General features: G+C 60.6%; 2 protein-coding genes across 2 annotated transcripts; both read left to right on the top strand.

The window, feature by feature from the left end:
• Nucleotides 1-184: 184 nt before the first annotated feature.
• Nucleotides 185-3,294, top strand: BESB_005910 (uncharacterized protein; the record flags this gene model as incomplete). The annotated part of the gene is made up of 2 exons (XM_029359346.1): nucleotides 185-1,838; nucleotides 2,582-3,294. The coding sequence occupies 2 exons, from the start codon at nucleotides 185-187 to the stop codon at nucleotides 3,292-3,294; spliced, it is 2,367 nt and encodes a 788-aa protein (XP_029222259.1).
• Nucleotides 3,295-3,714: 420 nt separating this feature from the next.
• Nucleotides 3,715-8,254, top strand: BESB_005900 (uncharacterized protein; the record flags this gene model as incomplete). The annotated part of the gene is made up of 2 exons (XM_029359345.1): nucleotides 3,715-5,418; nucleotides 7,118-8,254. 2 exons carry the CDS (start codon nucleotides 3,715-3,717, stop codon nucleotides 8,252-8,254), a joined length of 2,841 nt encoding a protein of 946 aa, XP_029222258.1.
• Nucleotides 8,255-14,566: the final 6,312 nt, after the last annotated feature.

Here is a 14,566-nt window from a genome sequence, read left to right as displayed (position 1 = left end):
GGCAGAGAGAGCCCTGTCACCGCGTCGATTCCGATTTAGTGAGTTGCCTGCGCCTCGCATTGTCGCCGCGACACCGGTCGCTGGTGCAAGAACGCGTACGAACAGTCCTTAGCGGACTGCCGATGCGGGCCTTGCACCTTGAGCGCCGTCGGTTGTGCTCCCTTCAGAGGCGTGACGGGAAAAAATGGCGGTAAACCAAGGGGGTCGGGCGACCTCTTCTGACTCCTTCTGCTTCCCTGCGCAAGCGCGAAAGCGCCCGAAGGAATGCGCAGCCACGGCCACAGACGGCCGCCGCGGCCTCTCCTCAATGCATCCCCGCCGCATGTGTGCCTGTGACAAACACGAGAGTGAAGCCCTAAACAGCCTCTCAACTGTCGGTGCCGCGCGACGAAATATCGTTGCAGGCTGTTGCGAGTTCGAGGCGACTCTGAGACGCCCACGAGGCTTGCATTCGAGTTCTCGCCTCCCGCGATACTCCGTCACCGTTGCCTTCGGTACCCTGATGTTTCTCATCTCATGCTCGACTGTTCCGGGTTCGCTTTGCGCGGATGCCTCTTCTCTAGGGGTGCTTCCGCGTATTCCATTCATACTCTTTTCTGCTCGTTGGTTCCTACTCGCCTCCCGCGGCGTGGTGTCGGCTGCAACTGCCGCCCATCTGTCCCTCCAGGAGGCATGGTTTTCCTCCTCCGATTCCCCCTTTGCATCTGCGTCGCCGTCTTCCTTTTCGCCGTCAGCTGTGGCGAAGGGCCGCGCAGCCTACGACGCCTTCCAGCGCGATGCAGAGGAGACGCGTCACCAGGGCGGCAGCAGGGCCCGCGCCGTCGAGAGTTGCTGGCGAGAAGTTCTGCGAGAAATCAACCTTCTCCAGAGTCTGCCGAGTGCCCAGGCGTGCAGCAGCCTAGGCGAGGCGTCGCGTGAGTACATTGCCCTGCTGCGCGCGCGGTGTATATACACCCGAACCGGGCGGGCTTTCCCCAATGCGCGCCAGGGCTGCTACCTCGTGCCGGATGAGATTCCCGCCTCCTGGCTGATGCCGCCCAGGGCCGACGGCGCAGGCTCTGGGGACGGCGGCGAAACAGGAAAAGCCGAGCGACAGCAAGATGTCGAGGGGGAGCGTCGGTCGGCAAGCGGCGGAGGGGGCGGCCACGCGGCGAGGCCGCGCGAACGGGAAAACGGGGCCAGCAGTGAAGCAGGTGCAACGCTCGACCCTCCTCAGAGACCGGAGAGCTACGCAGCGGAAGGCAGAGAAGGAATCGAGGGAGGGGGCGATCGCCAAGCCGGCACTGCCGCGGATGCGCGGCGCGAGGCGACAGAGCGCAGGCAGGGAGCGCCGCGGCTTGAGAACCCGTGTTTGACTCTGGAGGCGTTTCTCACGCTCCGCCTCGAGCATCGTGCAGGGGGCTTTGAGGAAGCTCTGCGCATCCAAGGCAGCGGGAACGACGAGGTAGACGCAGCGAACTCCAGTGCACGACAGCAGCCGTCTCCCTCGGCATCCTTCGCTGCTTCAGTCGAGAGTCAAGGTGAGCAGGCGGAGGCGAGGCGAGGTGCGAGGCACGCACCTGCGGGGTCGGGCTTGCCGGGGCGGAGCCGCAGCCTGCCCCGAGAAAGCGAAGAGGAGGCGCAGACCGACGACCTCCACATGCAGGCCTCACGCCGCTTGCTTTTGGCGCTGTCTGACACGGGGCGTGGGGACAGGAATGTCGGCGAGGCCGCGACGCTGAAAAGCCTCATGGAGTCGTGCGAGGCGCTGCGGCAGCGAGTTGTCGTGGGATGCCAACACGCACGCTCCATGGACTTTGGGACCTTCGCGCTTGTCCGCGAACAGATCAATCACATAGGTGAGGGTCTGCTGAGGCAGAAGCGAAGCGAAAGGAAACAGAACGCGGAGGCGAGGCACAGCCAGCGCGTGAGAGCAGCGGACAGTTGCGCGTCTTTGCGCTGCTCACACCCGACAGGCCTGCACAGAATGCGGGCTGAAACGCAGCAAGAAAGAAACGCGGTAGACGCAGGCACGACAGACTGCAAGGAACAGAAAGAGAAGCTGCACTCGGAGAGACTAGCGGGTTAAACACAGTATCGAGCGGGACAAGCTGAAGCACCCTACACGCGAGAGTACGGCCGGAAAGCCACACCGCAGACACAAGCCGAGCCCCCCCGCGATACCCCGCCGCGAGGCCTCGCCGGGGTCAGCCTCTGCACGTGTAGCCAGTGCCTCGCGTCTGTCCAGTGGGCGCGGCGATGCCTCCACTCGGCAGTGCGCCTGTGTTCGAACTTCAGGGAAAACCGTCTTTCACTTGACCTGTCTTCGCCTGGGCGCTCGTGGCAGAGGGCGGCGAGCGCGCTCTGAATTCAGTCGCGGGGGTCGCTGGCGGGTTTGGTAGTCCTCCCGCTCGCACGCGGGGTTTCACTTGAGTTGCCAAGCCGCAGGCGCCGTTCAGTTCCCGTTGTACGTGCGTCTGCGCGGAGGCGGCGTGCAGTGTTCGCTGGCGTCGGCCTGCCTCATCCTTCCGCCTTCGTTTTCGCGAGCTGGCGGTGTGTTCGTTGAGTCGTGGTGAGCGTTTGCGCGTCTTGTGCGTGTCAGACAACATCTGCTTTTTCCTGCACAGCGCGGAGTGGCAGCGGCGGAGCGACGAGACGGTCACTCGCCTGGCTGTCGCGTCGGGCGCGGTGGCATCTCACCTGCGAGCTCAGGCGCGGAACTTGGAAGAGATGCACGCGATTCAGAGGCAGCAGCTGGAGGGTGGCTGGCAGGTGACGCATCTGCTGCAGAATCTCCAGCACGGCATGCAAGACGTCTTCGCGGCGCTTCACCAGATCCGCAGCTTCCACCGCTACTTGGCTGATGCCGTCGGCAGCGCGCAGACCTTCTTCTTCTACCTGTTCGCGCTGCTGCTCTCCTTGGTCTTCACCGCCCACGTGCGGCTCCAGGGCGCGCGCCTCTCCCTGTTCACCCTCCTCCTCTTGCTCGCCAGTGCCGAGGTGGCGGCGCGGAAGTGGGGCCTGAGCGCGCTCCTGTTTCTCCGCCTCAAGTATCTCCAGGGAACGGACCTCGCAGCTGGCCTCATTCGCCTGCTCCTCGCGGGCGACGACAACGAGATCCAGGCGGGGAGAGAGACGCCATTTTTCGAGAAACACAAACGCGCTTGGGACGACCCCTCTCTGGAAGACATCGAAGCTGTCGCCTTCTGGCTAAGGTGTGTATACACCTCGGCGGCGGTTGCGATTTGGCTGCACCGCGCGCTTCTCCACAAGACGGCGGAGGACTTGCTTCGCGAGGAGATGAAAAAGCTTTAAGCGGAAATGCAAGGCGTCCGCCAGGCTCTACGCCAGCGCTCAACCGCAGCCGCGTTAGCCGCGGAGACTGCACTCACCTGCACGGTAAAGGCCACGCGTGACGCCGCAGGGGATGGCGCAGTCGGGTTGCGTCTGCCTGTAGACACCGGCGCTCCGGGCTCGAACCCGCTGCAGCGCACATATCTGCCGGCGCATTTTGGGTATCCTCAGGCCCCAGGGGGCAATGCTCTCTCGCATCCGCGCCGGCCTGCGAGTCGCGGTGATGGAGACGCGAAGGCGTGTCTGGGCGGCTCGGCTCGGCTCACGTTGCACGGCCCTCCGCGATTTGCGCCTCGAGTGGAAAGCCAACGTGTAGGGGGCGGGCGCGACGCAGTGCCACAGAGTTCAGGCGGCGTTCAACACGTGGTTGACGAGCTTCACATGCGGCTGGACAAGCAAAAGGTTGTGCATGCGCGCCTTATGGGATTCTGCGAGAGAATGCTGCCGAAGCTCCGAAGAGGCGAGCAAGCGACCGAAGAGGAACTCCGCGAGGCGGCCTCGCTACAGATGTTGTGGGATCAAACGTGCGGAGTGGCGGCTGTGGCTGCACAAACCCCCCAGCCCGCTACGGGTTCCGCGCCGTCCAACGCTTCTTCGGGTTCGCCGTCTTCCTTTTACACGACGCCCCCTCCGCCGCCCTCGTTTTCTTCCGCTTCATCCCCGACTTCTCTCTCGCCTCCCCATTGGTTTTCCCCTTCATCAGTCTCCTGCTCTCCACCTTCGCACGTCGTGCTCCCTCACGGGACCGTCGCGCCTTCTGTCCTCTCTCGCGGAGTCTCTGGCTTCTTAGCGAGCTCGTCCTCGACGCTGCCACAACCGGCGGCGGGCGCCGCCGGCAGACATCGCTCCGACGCGCACGGAGAGGAGACGGTTCTCTTCGCGTCGTGTCGCACAGCCAGTTACCGCACAGCTGCTGGTAGTTTCTCCCCGTCGTCATTCGCCTCCTTGCCTCAGGAAGAGGCGCTGTTTGAGAGTATCTCCGAACGGAGCTCTGGACCACGTGCCCAGCGAGCAGGCGTGGGCGAGGCACCCACACACACTTCGCTGTTCCTCCCGTTTTTCTCATCATTTTCGCTCTCGCCGTCCTCCTGGAGAACGCGCGGCGGCCCCCGCCCCACCTGCAGCACCACCTTGGCGACGGAGGAGGGTTTAGGGTCTGTCGCGCCCAGCGAAGCTGGCGGCCTGGCGCGCAGCTTCACAAGCCTCTCGAGCTTCGGAGGGAGTGAGGGCGGCAACATCTGCGCTGCGCTTTCTGCGGGGACTGTCGGGAGCCGCCCAAGGGCCCGTCGCGACCCGGAGGCGGCCGCGGCGACCGGACGGCCGTGGTGGTCGGTCGTCAGGCGCGCCTTAGGGACGGCGAGGCCTGCGAGGGTGCCAAGCAGGCCGCGGCTCACGCGCGAGGCTGTGTGGCTCTCGAGGCGCTACGATCAGGACGAAGGCGAAGAGGCCGACGCCTCGTTTGTGCCCTTCTCCTCTTCGGAAGAAGAGGCCAACGACCTCGCAGGCGGGGGGCGGAAGGGAGAGCGGAGCCTGAAAAAAAGAGCCAGCGGCGGCGAGTCAGAGCGAAGATCCGAGACAGACACCGCAGAGACACCGTCTCCCCAGCGATTGGCGCGAGAGCCTCGGGCTGGATCAGAAATCGAGGATGAGGCGGTGGCTTCGCGGCCGCGCCTTGCAGGGCGAAATTCACTGCAGGGCAGGCGGACTGAAGCACCGGCACCGGATGGAAGAAAGGAAGACGCGAAGGAGATTGGAAGCGAGAAGGAGCGTTCCGGTGCAGGCAAGCGCGGCGGGGCGGAGGCGCCGAGGACGGCGACCGCGAGCAGAGGCGGCCCTCAGCGGAATGGCGAAGCGCGAGAGGGACGCGAAGGCGAGGAGACGGAGGGACGCGAGACGCGGAGGGATGCCACGGACGAAGAGACAGCTGTGTTGCATGAGGGGAGACGGCGCAGAAATCCGTCACGTGCCGCGCGTCCCCGAGGCTTCAGAAACGTCGTCGAGCTGGAGGACCCTGAGGACTTTGCAGCTGCGTGTGCGGCCCGACTCGCGGAGCGACGACGGGAGGCGCAGGCCACGCGAAAAGCGGTGAGGGAGAGGGAATGTTAGGCGGGGCTGAGACTGACGTAAAAAGCAGTTGTATCATCTGAATCAAGCAGTTAGAAGGGCGCTTGCGCGAGAGGGAAGGCTGGAGAGACGTACGGCCACGCAGCGACAGACGATGCGAAAGCAGACCGACTGCGCGAGCCGTGTTCAAGGCGGCAAGCCTGCTTGAAACACTCTAATTTCCTCAAACCAAAAATCCTGGAAACACTCTTCATACAGTCAAGTGTGACGCGCTACCAGAAGGATGCTAGAATTCACCAGTTGCGCACCCCTAAGGGCTGACTTTCTTCCAACAGAAAATCAGCTACGATGGATTGGGAAGGTGAAGTGGGGGCGGGACTGAGTGACGAAGGGTGTAGGGTATAGTATCTTTGCAAGCGACACTGAAACCGGAGATGAACGGCGCGAGACTGCCGAGAGCAGGCCACGATGCACGGGCGCCAGGCCTGCTGAAGGGATGTCGACAGAGACGAGAAGACGCGTTGAGAAGGCTGGAACCGAGCGCACGAAACGGGAGAGGTCCGATACGTCTACGAAATAAAAACAGGCGTTCTCGAGAGACCGAAGGGAGGCCCCAGAAGCGGAGGCGCCGAACAAAGGCAAACGGCGTTGGAGGGTCCCCTCGCCCCCACGGCGACACTGTGTGGCGTCAAACTGATGCAGCGCGGGTCGCCTGGAGACGGACGAAGAGAGGAACGAGCGGAGAGAAAAGTGCCTAAAGATACTTGTAGTGCGTAGGGCGCAGACGAAGGGGAACGAGGCGCCTAGGATGCGCGCCAGGGGCTCAGTTGAGATGGAAGCAGAAATGCACATGGGCAGTTAGGCATGCAGAGAGAGGCGCCGTGCCAAGCAGATAAAGCCAGGAGACCGCGCGAGCCTTCATATCCTTTTTTTCACTGCATCAGTCTCCTAAGTAAAAGGGGAATTCGAAGGTGAGAGGCGAAGAGTCGAAGGTGACACGACGCCCGAGAGCGGGCAGGAACCGGCTTGAAATCACAGAAGGCATTCACTTCGTCCCACACACAAACGGCGGAGCCTAGGGAGGTGGTACTCAGCCATTCGTCCCCTCTACCGATGACGTGTTCAGTCGGCTCTACTCCTGTTTCCTCATGGCGACTGAGCACTTTTCCATTGCGTCGAAGGCGCGCTGTGCTGTGTGTGTAACCGCGACGTCTCGAGGTTCGTGAGTGCGTGTGCATCCATCTAAGTAGTCGGGCATGTATCAATTTATTTGCCCGTGTGTGCGCGCCGGCCTCGTGGAAGTGCATCTGAAGATTCGGGTGTGGGCGGCGGGGACTGTTGTCTAGACGCTCTGAATTGCAGCCTTGTCTCCGCGCCGCGGCTGAAGCGTCCCTCAGCACTCGCCTCCCTCCCAGCGTCTGTCTGCCGTCGGCCGAGGCGGTCATTGCGCCTGACTGAACACGAACAGGCATATATGGCGCTTGACTGCCCCTGTTTTCGTAGAGGAACCGATCTCTGGTGGGAGGTTACAGCAAAGCAGGGGAGAAAACGAAGGAATCGTTCTCACAGCCGTGAGATCTTTTTTGCTTGCTGCGCATTGCTGTGGTGTTGGCGTGTATTGGTGCCTATGTCGCGCTGAAGGCTGCGGCACCGCACGCGGCCCCCTCCGTTCGGCCGCGGGGCATGTATTGTTTGTGGCGCCTTTCTGTGTCGTTTTCAGGCCACGGCAGCAAGCGGCTCGTCAGACCCCTGCGCCGACGCGTCCGCAATTTCCTCCCGAGATCCCTGCGCGTTGCCTCCTGCGGCGTGTGCTCAGGGCTCCGCTTCTGTGAGTGGCCTCGTGTCTCTGCTCGCCTCCTTTGGCTCGCCGTCCACGTGCTTAACCCTCTCTGCGCAGGTCCAGGGGGTCGCCTCTTCGCGTGAGGCGTCGCCTGGCGAGGCCGTTGTGCCTGCGCGAGTTGAGTCGCGATCCAGAGTGAGAAGGCGTGCAAAGGGGCCAGCGGCCGAGAGGCAGCTGCCGGTTGAACGCGCCGAGTATCAAGGCACGCAGAGGGGCAATGCTAAAGAGCAGGGAGCGGAGCGGTCACGCGGATCCGGCGCGACAGCCGCCGATCCCACAGGGGAGACGAAAGCCAGAGGGGAACGAGCGACGGCATCCGGACTGAGTCGAGAAGGGGAACTCTCACGGCGAGGGGGCGAGGACGCGGCGAGGCGTGAAGCGAGCGCGGCACATGCGGTGAAGGAGGACGAGGACGCAGCGGATAAGAGCCAGGCTGAGACAGGAAGGCGCGGCGTGCAGGGCGATTCGAGAGCACGCAATGCGCGCGGCCGACGCTTCCTTCCGTGCACACGCTTCCAGGGTGGTGCCCGCGGGCCGCTGCAGCGACCGCCGTCAGCAGAAGAGTTGTCACAGCTGCCTCCGCTGTGTGCCCCTGCGGCGCCACTCGACGGAGACGGTGAAGGCGAAGAGAGCAGCGGCGACGCCGAACGCGGGGCGGACGACTGCAGCCGCGCTCAAGCGGAAGGCGCGAGGCAACAAGAAGAGAAAACCGAAGCCTCAACCGAGAAACGCCGCGCCAGGCGCACGGACACCGCAGCGCCTCGCGTGCCGCGGCGCTCGCCGCGACTACAAACTAACCCGGCGCGCACGGCCCCGGAGGAGGCGACGCGGGAACAGGACGACCACAAGATGTTTCCTGCGGCGCCGAAGGCATGCAACGACAGATATCTGAAGGCCGCGCCGCCCTTGGCACACGGACCGACGACGAGCCCATCACAAGTGTCAACAGAAGCCGAGGAACGGGACGCTGAAGCTCATAACGAGAAGCCCCTGAACCGCGTCACGCGGCGGAGCTGACGAGGAGCTATTTTGAAAAGAAACGCTTGAGAGCAAGGGTGTGGAAACGTGCATCTGGTGTCAGACTGTGCGCACCTGCGGCGGTTCACGCGACCTCGGAATCCCAGTGAGGCGGGTTTGAGCAAATCTCAGTCCGTGAGCGGGCGACAGCTTCCAAGGTACATGGACGTGAACGTGGCTTTGTGGGTTGCAGTTCGTCACGCATGGGTAGGCATCCCGTTGCTGAAGGGAAACGAGGCAAACGAGTAAACCGAACACGTGACAGTGAACAGGAGCGAGCGCGATAGTGAACTTTGCAACAGCGAGCAAGTGCCTGGAGCCGGAAATTGGCAGCCCCAGGGTACAAACACGCCGAGAGTCGAGTATCCCTTGGGCTCGCAAGAAATAGTCATCTGTACTGAGTAGCGCCGCTGACGCTCTGACGTCGGGCGTTGATCGGGTGCCTACACACAACGTAGCAGTGTGCAGCTGTGCCTGACCCTACCTCACAGAGATGTCATGGAGGCACCCAAGACGCCGCGTATTGGAGCCGGCGTTCCTTCTGCGGTTGGCCGAAGTCCATGAGCCTGGAGCGTCTCAGTCGTCATGAGCGATTCGGCAGCCCCGCGGTGCAGACATGCAGGGAGTCGAGTAAACTTTGGCTTCCCAAGAAACGGTTATAAATACGTACACTTGCGCAGTTGCTCCTTATGAAGCCGACGACGGGGCTCTGTCCGACGGCGAGCCGAGGCGCCGCCGCGTGAAGATACGCCAAAGCGCGTGTTCCCGACTTGTCCCTTTAACCTATAAAAAGACCTTACAGCGCGCCGCGCAGGGGCGCGATGAGTGAGGATTCGCCAGAACAGTAAATGTCATGGGTACACACAAACAGCTTAGGCGTCGCGCGTCTGGTATTTATGAGACAGTTGTCCGCGTTTATTCTCCAGGCCTATCGGGCTAGCCCTTATGCACGCGCGGAACTGAACTCCAAGGATACGTCCGCGTTTCGCGTACTTTCGCAAAACCGCAGTTGCTACCGCACGTACCGAGGCCGTGCCTCCTCGCGGAAGAGATCTGATGAGCTCGAGCGAGCAGTGCCCGTGGGCGGCGGTGTTGCTGTGCCTTCAGCGTGTGCCGCACAGTTGCGGCCTCACTGTCGCACGGCTCGCGACCGGTGTCTTTCTTTTTTCAAGGCACAGCAGTCCACCAGCAGATGCGACCCCACGTTGCAAACACCGGTGCAGAAGTGTTGCCGCCGTGCGGTACGGCATCTAAATGATCGGCAAAGGGGGGGGGGGGGGGGGGGGGGGGGGGGCACTGTTTGTGTGCAGCTCCGCAGGACGGTCGCGGGCAACCCCCGACCGGCGAATGTTTGGTCGCCCTTCTCTGCAGTTTCACACCGAATGCTCCGCTTCCAAGGCCGCTTTGCTTTTGAAAGTGCTGTCGTAGCCAAGCTAGCGTAGACAGCCTTTTATGCACGACATCGAAACCGGCATTTCTTTGGTGACGCACTGTTATGGCCGTGGGAACTGTCGAGAATAGTAGCTGTGTCAAGTGGCTTCGAAACAGGTCGTGGCACCTGATCCCTTGGTGTGGTAGGCTGCTGGGGTCCTTCGCCCAAGGGGGTATCGCGTACGTTGTTGTCGCGGGGGATGCCCAGCTGGTGTTCGCTTACCCCCGCGCTGTTTGCGCAGCGGCCGCCGGAGTTACTTAGCACTTCCGCTTCCTTGACGCGTGACACACTCTCTCTCCCCTCTTTGTCAGTGCCGAGTCTGCTTCTGCGCAAAACGTTGGGGGTGCCCACTAACGTGCGGCATTTCGACTCCCCTAGCTTCTCATTCAGTTCTCGACTGTTTTGGATCCTGTCTTCTCTTCCAGAGACGCGCAATGGCAGAAGTGTGACAGCGAACCCGCCACGGACGCGAGGAGCGCAGCGGGGCTCGACTGATTTGCATGGGCCGTCAAGCGGCGCAGCTTAGTTCCAGTGAATTGGGGACACGCATCCAGTAGGAGGCGCACCCAACCAAATGCAGACGCACGATAACGATCGGCCCGTGAGGGCTCAAGGAGAATGTCTCCATGTTACCCATGACCGTGCCGGAGCTACATAGTCATCAACTGGTGGCAGGACCGTGCTGGAATACTTTACCAAGCCGTGAACCATAGCGATCGCTTTGGACATATGCCGGGGACGAGCGACGCCGCTGCCAGTACGTGCATTCTCTTCATGATGCAGACGGATGCATCAGACGGGCGCAGTAACAATGAGGTTTGGGTCACGAATACGGGTTTGCTTGGGGTTTCAAGAGGACCGGCGTGTCTCAGTTCGCGCTACAACCGGCGTATTGAGGGGACGTCTGCATAGGCTCTCTCATGGAGCACCTACCAGTAGCCCGGTGCTGGTAAATGGTCCCAGTGCTTCGGTGTTTTCCCCGTATTCCGTCGCCTGCTCCCGGCTGCCAATCGTCTATATTCACGTCATTGTTGGCTCTGGCGCCTCGGGTGCAGAGAGAAGCTCATCTCAAAGGTTTGGCTTGGCGTGCCTCACTGTTGTCACGGCAGGAAACAGCAGCAAACTGCGTTGGTGTGAGGGAGACGACAGCGAGGGATCTCCGAAGCTCCCCATTGTTGAGGAATCTGTCGGCATCACATGAAGCATCACCTGGCTGCAGAGATGCAAGCGGTGGCATGCAAACGGCATGCCATCACAAAGAGGCAGTCTCTCGACGTGTGCCCGTTTGTTGGTCTCTGCGTGTAGGACGTATCAGGAACCATCTTCTGGATGCAGGCAGCACTATCTTTCACATACATGTTCAAATTTCAAAAACTCATGCCTAGCGGTTGGCGGTTTGGAATGATGAGCCGGATTCTGAGCGCGCACGTTCCGAAGGTGGAAGCCGTATCGGGAAACATCGACAGGCAACCGCGCGAATGCAGCGGTGGCCCACAGGCAGGCCGGAGACGTCTTGTCGATCCTCATGAAAGGCTTGACTATGCTTCGTCCTACGTGGATACATTTCCACGGGTGCGGCGTTGTGGTAGTTATGGTGTTGCTGCACTCGACTGTTGTCGATGGATCAGAGAGACAGAGGGATAGGCCCGAGAACCAGGCCCCGTGGCAGGTTCAAGGCACTGTGCCCATTCTTCAGTTCACTTCAGCCGACGAGGGTCTTTCTTGGCACATGGAGCCACACGTCGCAGAGAGTGCCTCTCCACCATCACACGCGCCGGCTCCTGTTCTGCACGCACGCGACCAAGTGGACAAAACACCGGTGTCTCCTATCTCTCGGGAGTAAGCTCCTCGTCGTTTTTCGCTTGACTTCGATGGGTCCCGGCGATCTCGTGCAGCATATCGCCGTGCCGTGAGTTGTCCGGTCTGGTTCGGAGGCGCTATCTTGCCTTTGAGCCAAGGACCAAGGCGTAGTGCCGTTTCAAGGGTTTCGCCTCAGATAGTGCTCGAGTCTTCCATAATGTAGCGGTCAGTCAACCCGCACATGCGCCTGAGTTGACCCCCACATCCATCCGGCGCGGCGTCATTAGTTTCCTCCGTTTCTCACTTACAGTGCGTGGCATGAAACGGCCTAGATGGCTAGTCGCACGTGCTTACTAATGTTGAACCGAAAGGTGCCTGTGCGAGCAGTGGCCGGTGTTAGTGAACTGACCAGCATCAGGAGATTTATACAAACGGCAAAGCCATGAATCAGACTGAGTTTATAATACAGTGTTGAACTGGCCGGGTTAGAAAGCAGTTCCCGCCAAAACTGACGGTTCGTTCTTGTATTTGTGATCTCTCTCATTAGCCTTTTTTGTCCTGCGAGGGCAGTTGCATGTTTGTGGAACTCTGCTGGAGTCGCTGGTGCACACACGTAAAGCTACAGACACTACGCTACGAAACCAGGTTTGTGTTTTTCATGCGCGAAGCGGAAAACGAATCAGCTGAGACGGTGTCGACGACAGTGTCAGTCCTGTAATATGGGCGCGGTACGGATTTGATTCTACAGAATTTATGCGTTGTTCGTATTGCTGCAGGACGCGCTTACTGACACCTGGGCGTAGAACACGTTCCGCCGTCGGTTTGCCTGTTGTCGGCGGTAATGCAGGCGCGGGTACAGTAGCACCTCAAGACTCGGCTGAGGACGCGATCTTATGCTCCCGAGGTGACCATCCGCAGTCGCAGGGCACGGATGAAGCAAGCGGGATTGAGGGTGCTTCGCTTCCTTCCCCGTTCTTCCCGAGATCGTGGCGCCTCCGAATGAGGCGGATACAAACAACCTCAGAAAGTAGTGGCATGCCCAACCTTTCGCTGGAACAGCGGCCTGACGCTCTTGGCGTGGAGTATTGGCCAGGCCCTTTCGACACGCGCAGCCGGTGCAGAGACGGTCTCATTCACCGCCCACCTTTTCGGCCGGCAGACTGGACCGACAGCTGGCGAAACCCCAACTTACGAGGATTTCAGTCAATGCATCGTCACACGTCGGGTGGAGCGATGTACAAGCTCTGCCCCTCTGAGCTCCGATTCAAAGATTACATTCTTTCGCTGTTGAGGTTGGATCCTGGCCGTGCGCGCGCGACCGTTCTACAACGAGTGAAGGAAGAAGTGAGCGCCGGTAGACACGGTTGTCTCTTCCCTCGATTTACGATTCCCGAGGAGCTAGTAGGTGACGAGGTGGTGTCACTCTTCACTTTAGCAGGTCGAGTGGCTCAGAGGCGATCCGAGAAGCGTGTTTTGTGGGGAGGGCATGAAGTCCCTCCGTCGGTCGTCGAATCTCTAATAACTCGAGCGGCAGGCTCAGCTCCCTTCTGGAAGCCGAACCGAAACACCAGACGTAGTTTGTCCAATCCGCTTTGAAACGGCATGTTTGTACGAGCCGCCTCTTCAACTAGTGCACTATGCTGGAGTGGGAGCCACCGCCCACATTACTGTTGATGTGAGGCTCCAAAAGATTTGCTGCACAGAGATACAGGTAGCTGCACTTCCCTGCGCCGGTTTGCCTTCCGGGGGTTCCGAAACAGCAGCTGGATCTGAGAGGGGAGGGAGCTATGAACAACGTTTTCCATCGTCCTCACTTTTTGTAATTGACGCCTGATACGCAACTCGATCGCTGAGCCAGGTGGTTTCAGGTGCACACTGTCGCGACCAGAAAGGGGTCAGTCAATACCATGGCCCTTCACCTGTTACCGTACCAAAGAAATGCATGTATACGGTGTTTATGGCGTGTCTCACGCCGCCTCATGCGTCAGCCGCTCGAGGTAGTGTGTGTGCATGCGCCCGCGTATGGGAAATTGGATGCACAAGCGACACGGTTGTAGGTCATGTATGTCAATTGCAAACAGACTTTTCCAAGCGCGGTCTGGGCTGGCATACTGCAACGTCTTTGTCGAATGCTGCGCGCGCCTGGCCATATTGTGCATCTAGCTGCATCACTCCAGACAACACCCAAAAACGGTGAAAACTGGAGCTTTTGCTGACACTCTCACGCAGCAGATTTAGCGTTGCCCATGTCTTTGAGAGCCCCAGGCTCGTTCGAGTCATTGGCGCGAGCGCCATGTTGCTGCTGGACAACAGAGTCATTTCTGAGGTGCGATTCTGTGCTGTGACGGGCGGACTTTGGCACGACAGAAGAACTACCAGCCGACTGCTGCGTAAGTGGCGGGCTGTCGCGCACTGTGGGGAACGGTACGGAGCTACCAGAAGTATCAACAACCAAACCTGGCGTCGCATCTCACTGTGCGACCCTCGAGGAACTGCAACTCGACTGTGCAGTCTCAGTAGAGTCGCACACGCTGACACAGAACGGCGCCGCCCCGCGTGGCGGGGACAGGAACGAGCTTGTGAATGTGGGACCAACCAAAGCCCAGAGTGGCGGCACCTAGAGAACAAGAGGTTTCGGAACGATGTCTCATCGCAGGCATGTACCGCACTCGGCACTCTGTCTCACACACGGGCTTTACCAAGAGGGGGCGAACGTGCAGCGTCATAGTTCGGGGCGTGACAGGGCTAAGCTCAGAAATAACGAGATGAATAATCGCGATCGTTTCTGTGTGGCGGCATATCGCTCGATGCTGAACGGAGAAAACGAGGGTCGCCATTCTTCACCTCGCCTCCAGGAGCAGCGTAAATGGATAAAGAAACGCGAACGGGGGACGCGAAGCCACACAGCAATGCACGAATACGGGTGCAACGAAAACCCATTCCACTGAGCGCGTGCCCTTCTCTGCCGTCCTCTATCGTTCGCCTTCGGTGACACTCGCTGTCGAGAGGCCGCCCCCCTTGCGCACTGGGGAGCCGAACACACATACATACGCCTCATGGCCTTCTCCGCTCAGGTGTCA

This window comes from Besnoitia besnoiti, chromosome I, assembly GCF_002563875.1.
Source record: "Besnoitia besnoiti strain Bb-Ger1 chromosome I, whole genome shotgun sequence".
Lineage (NCBI taxonomy): Eukaryota > Apicomplexa > Conoidasida > Eucoccidiorida > Sarcocystidae > Besnoitia > Besnoitia besnoiti.
This window is presented reverse-complemented; position numbering and strand designations above follow the sequence as displayed.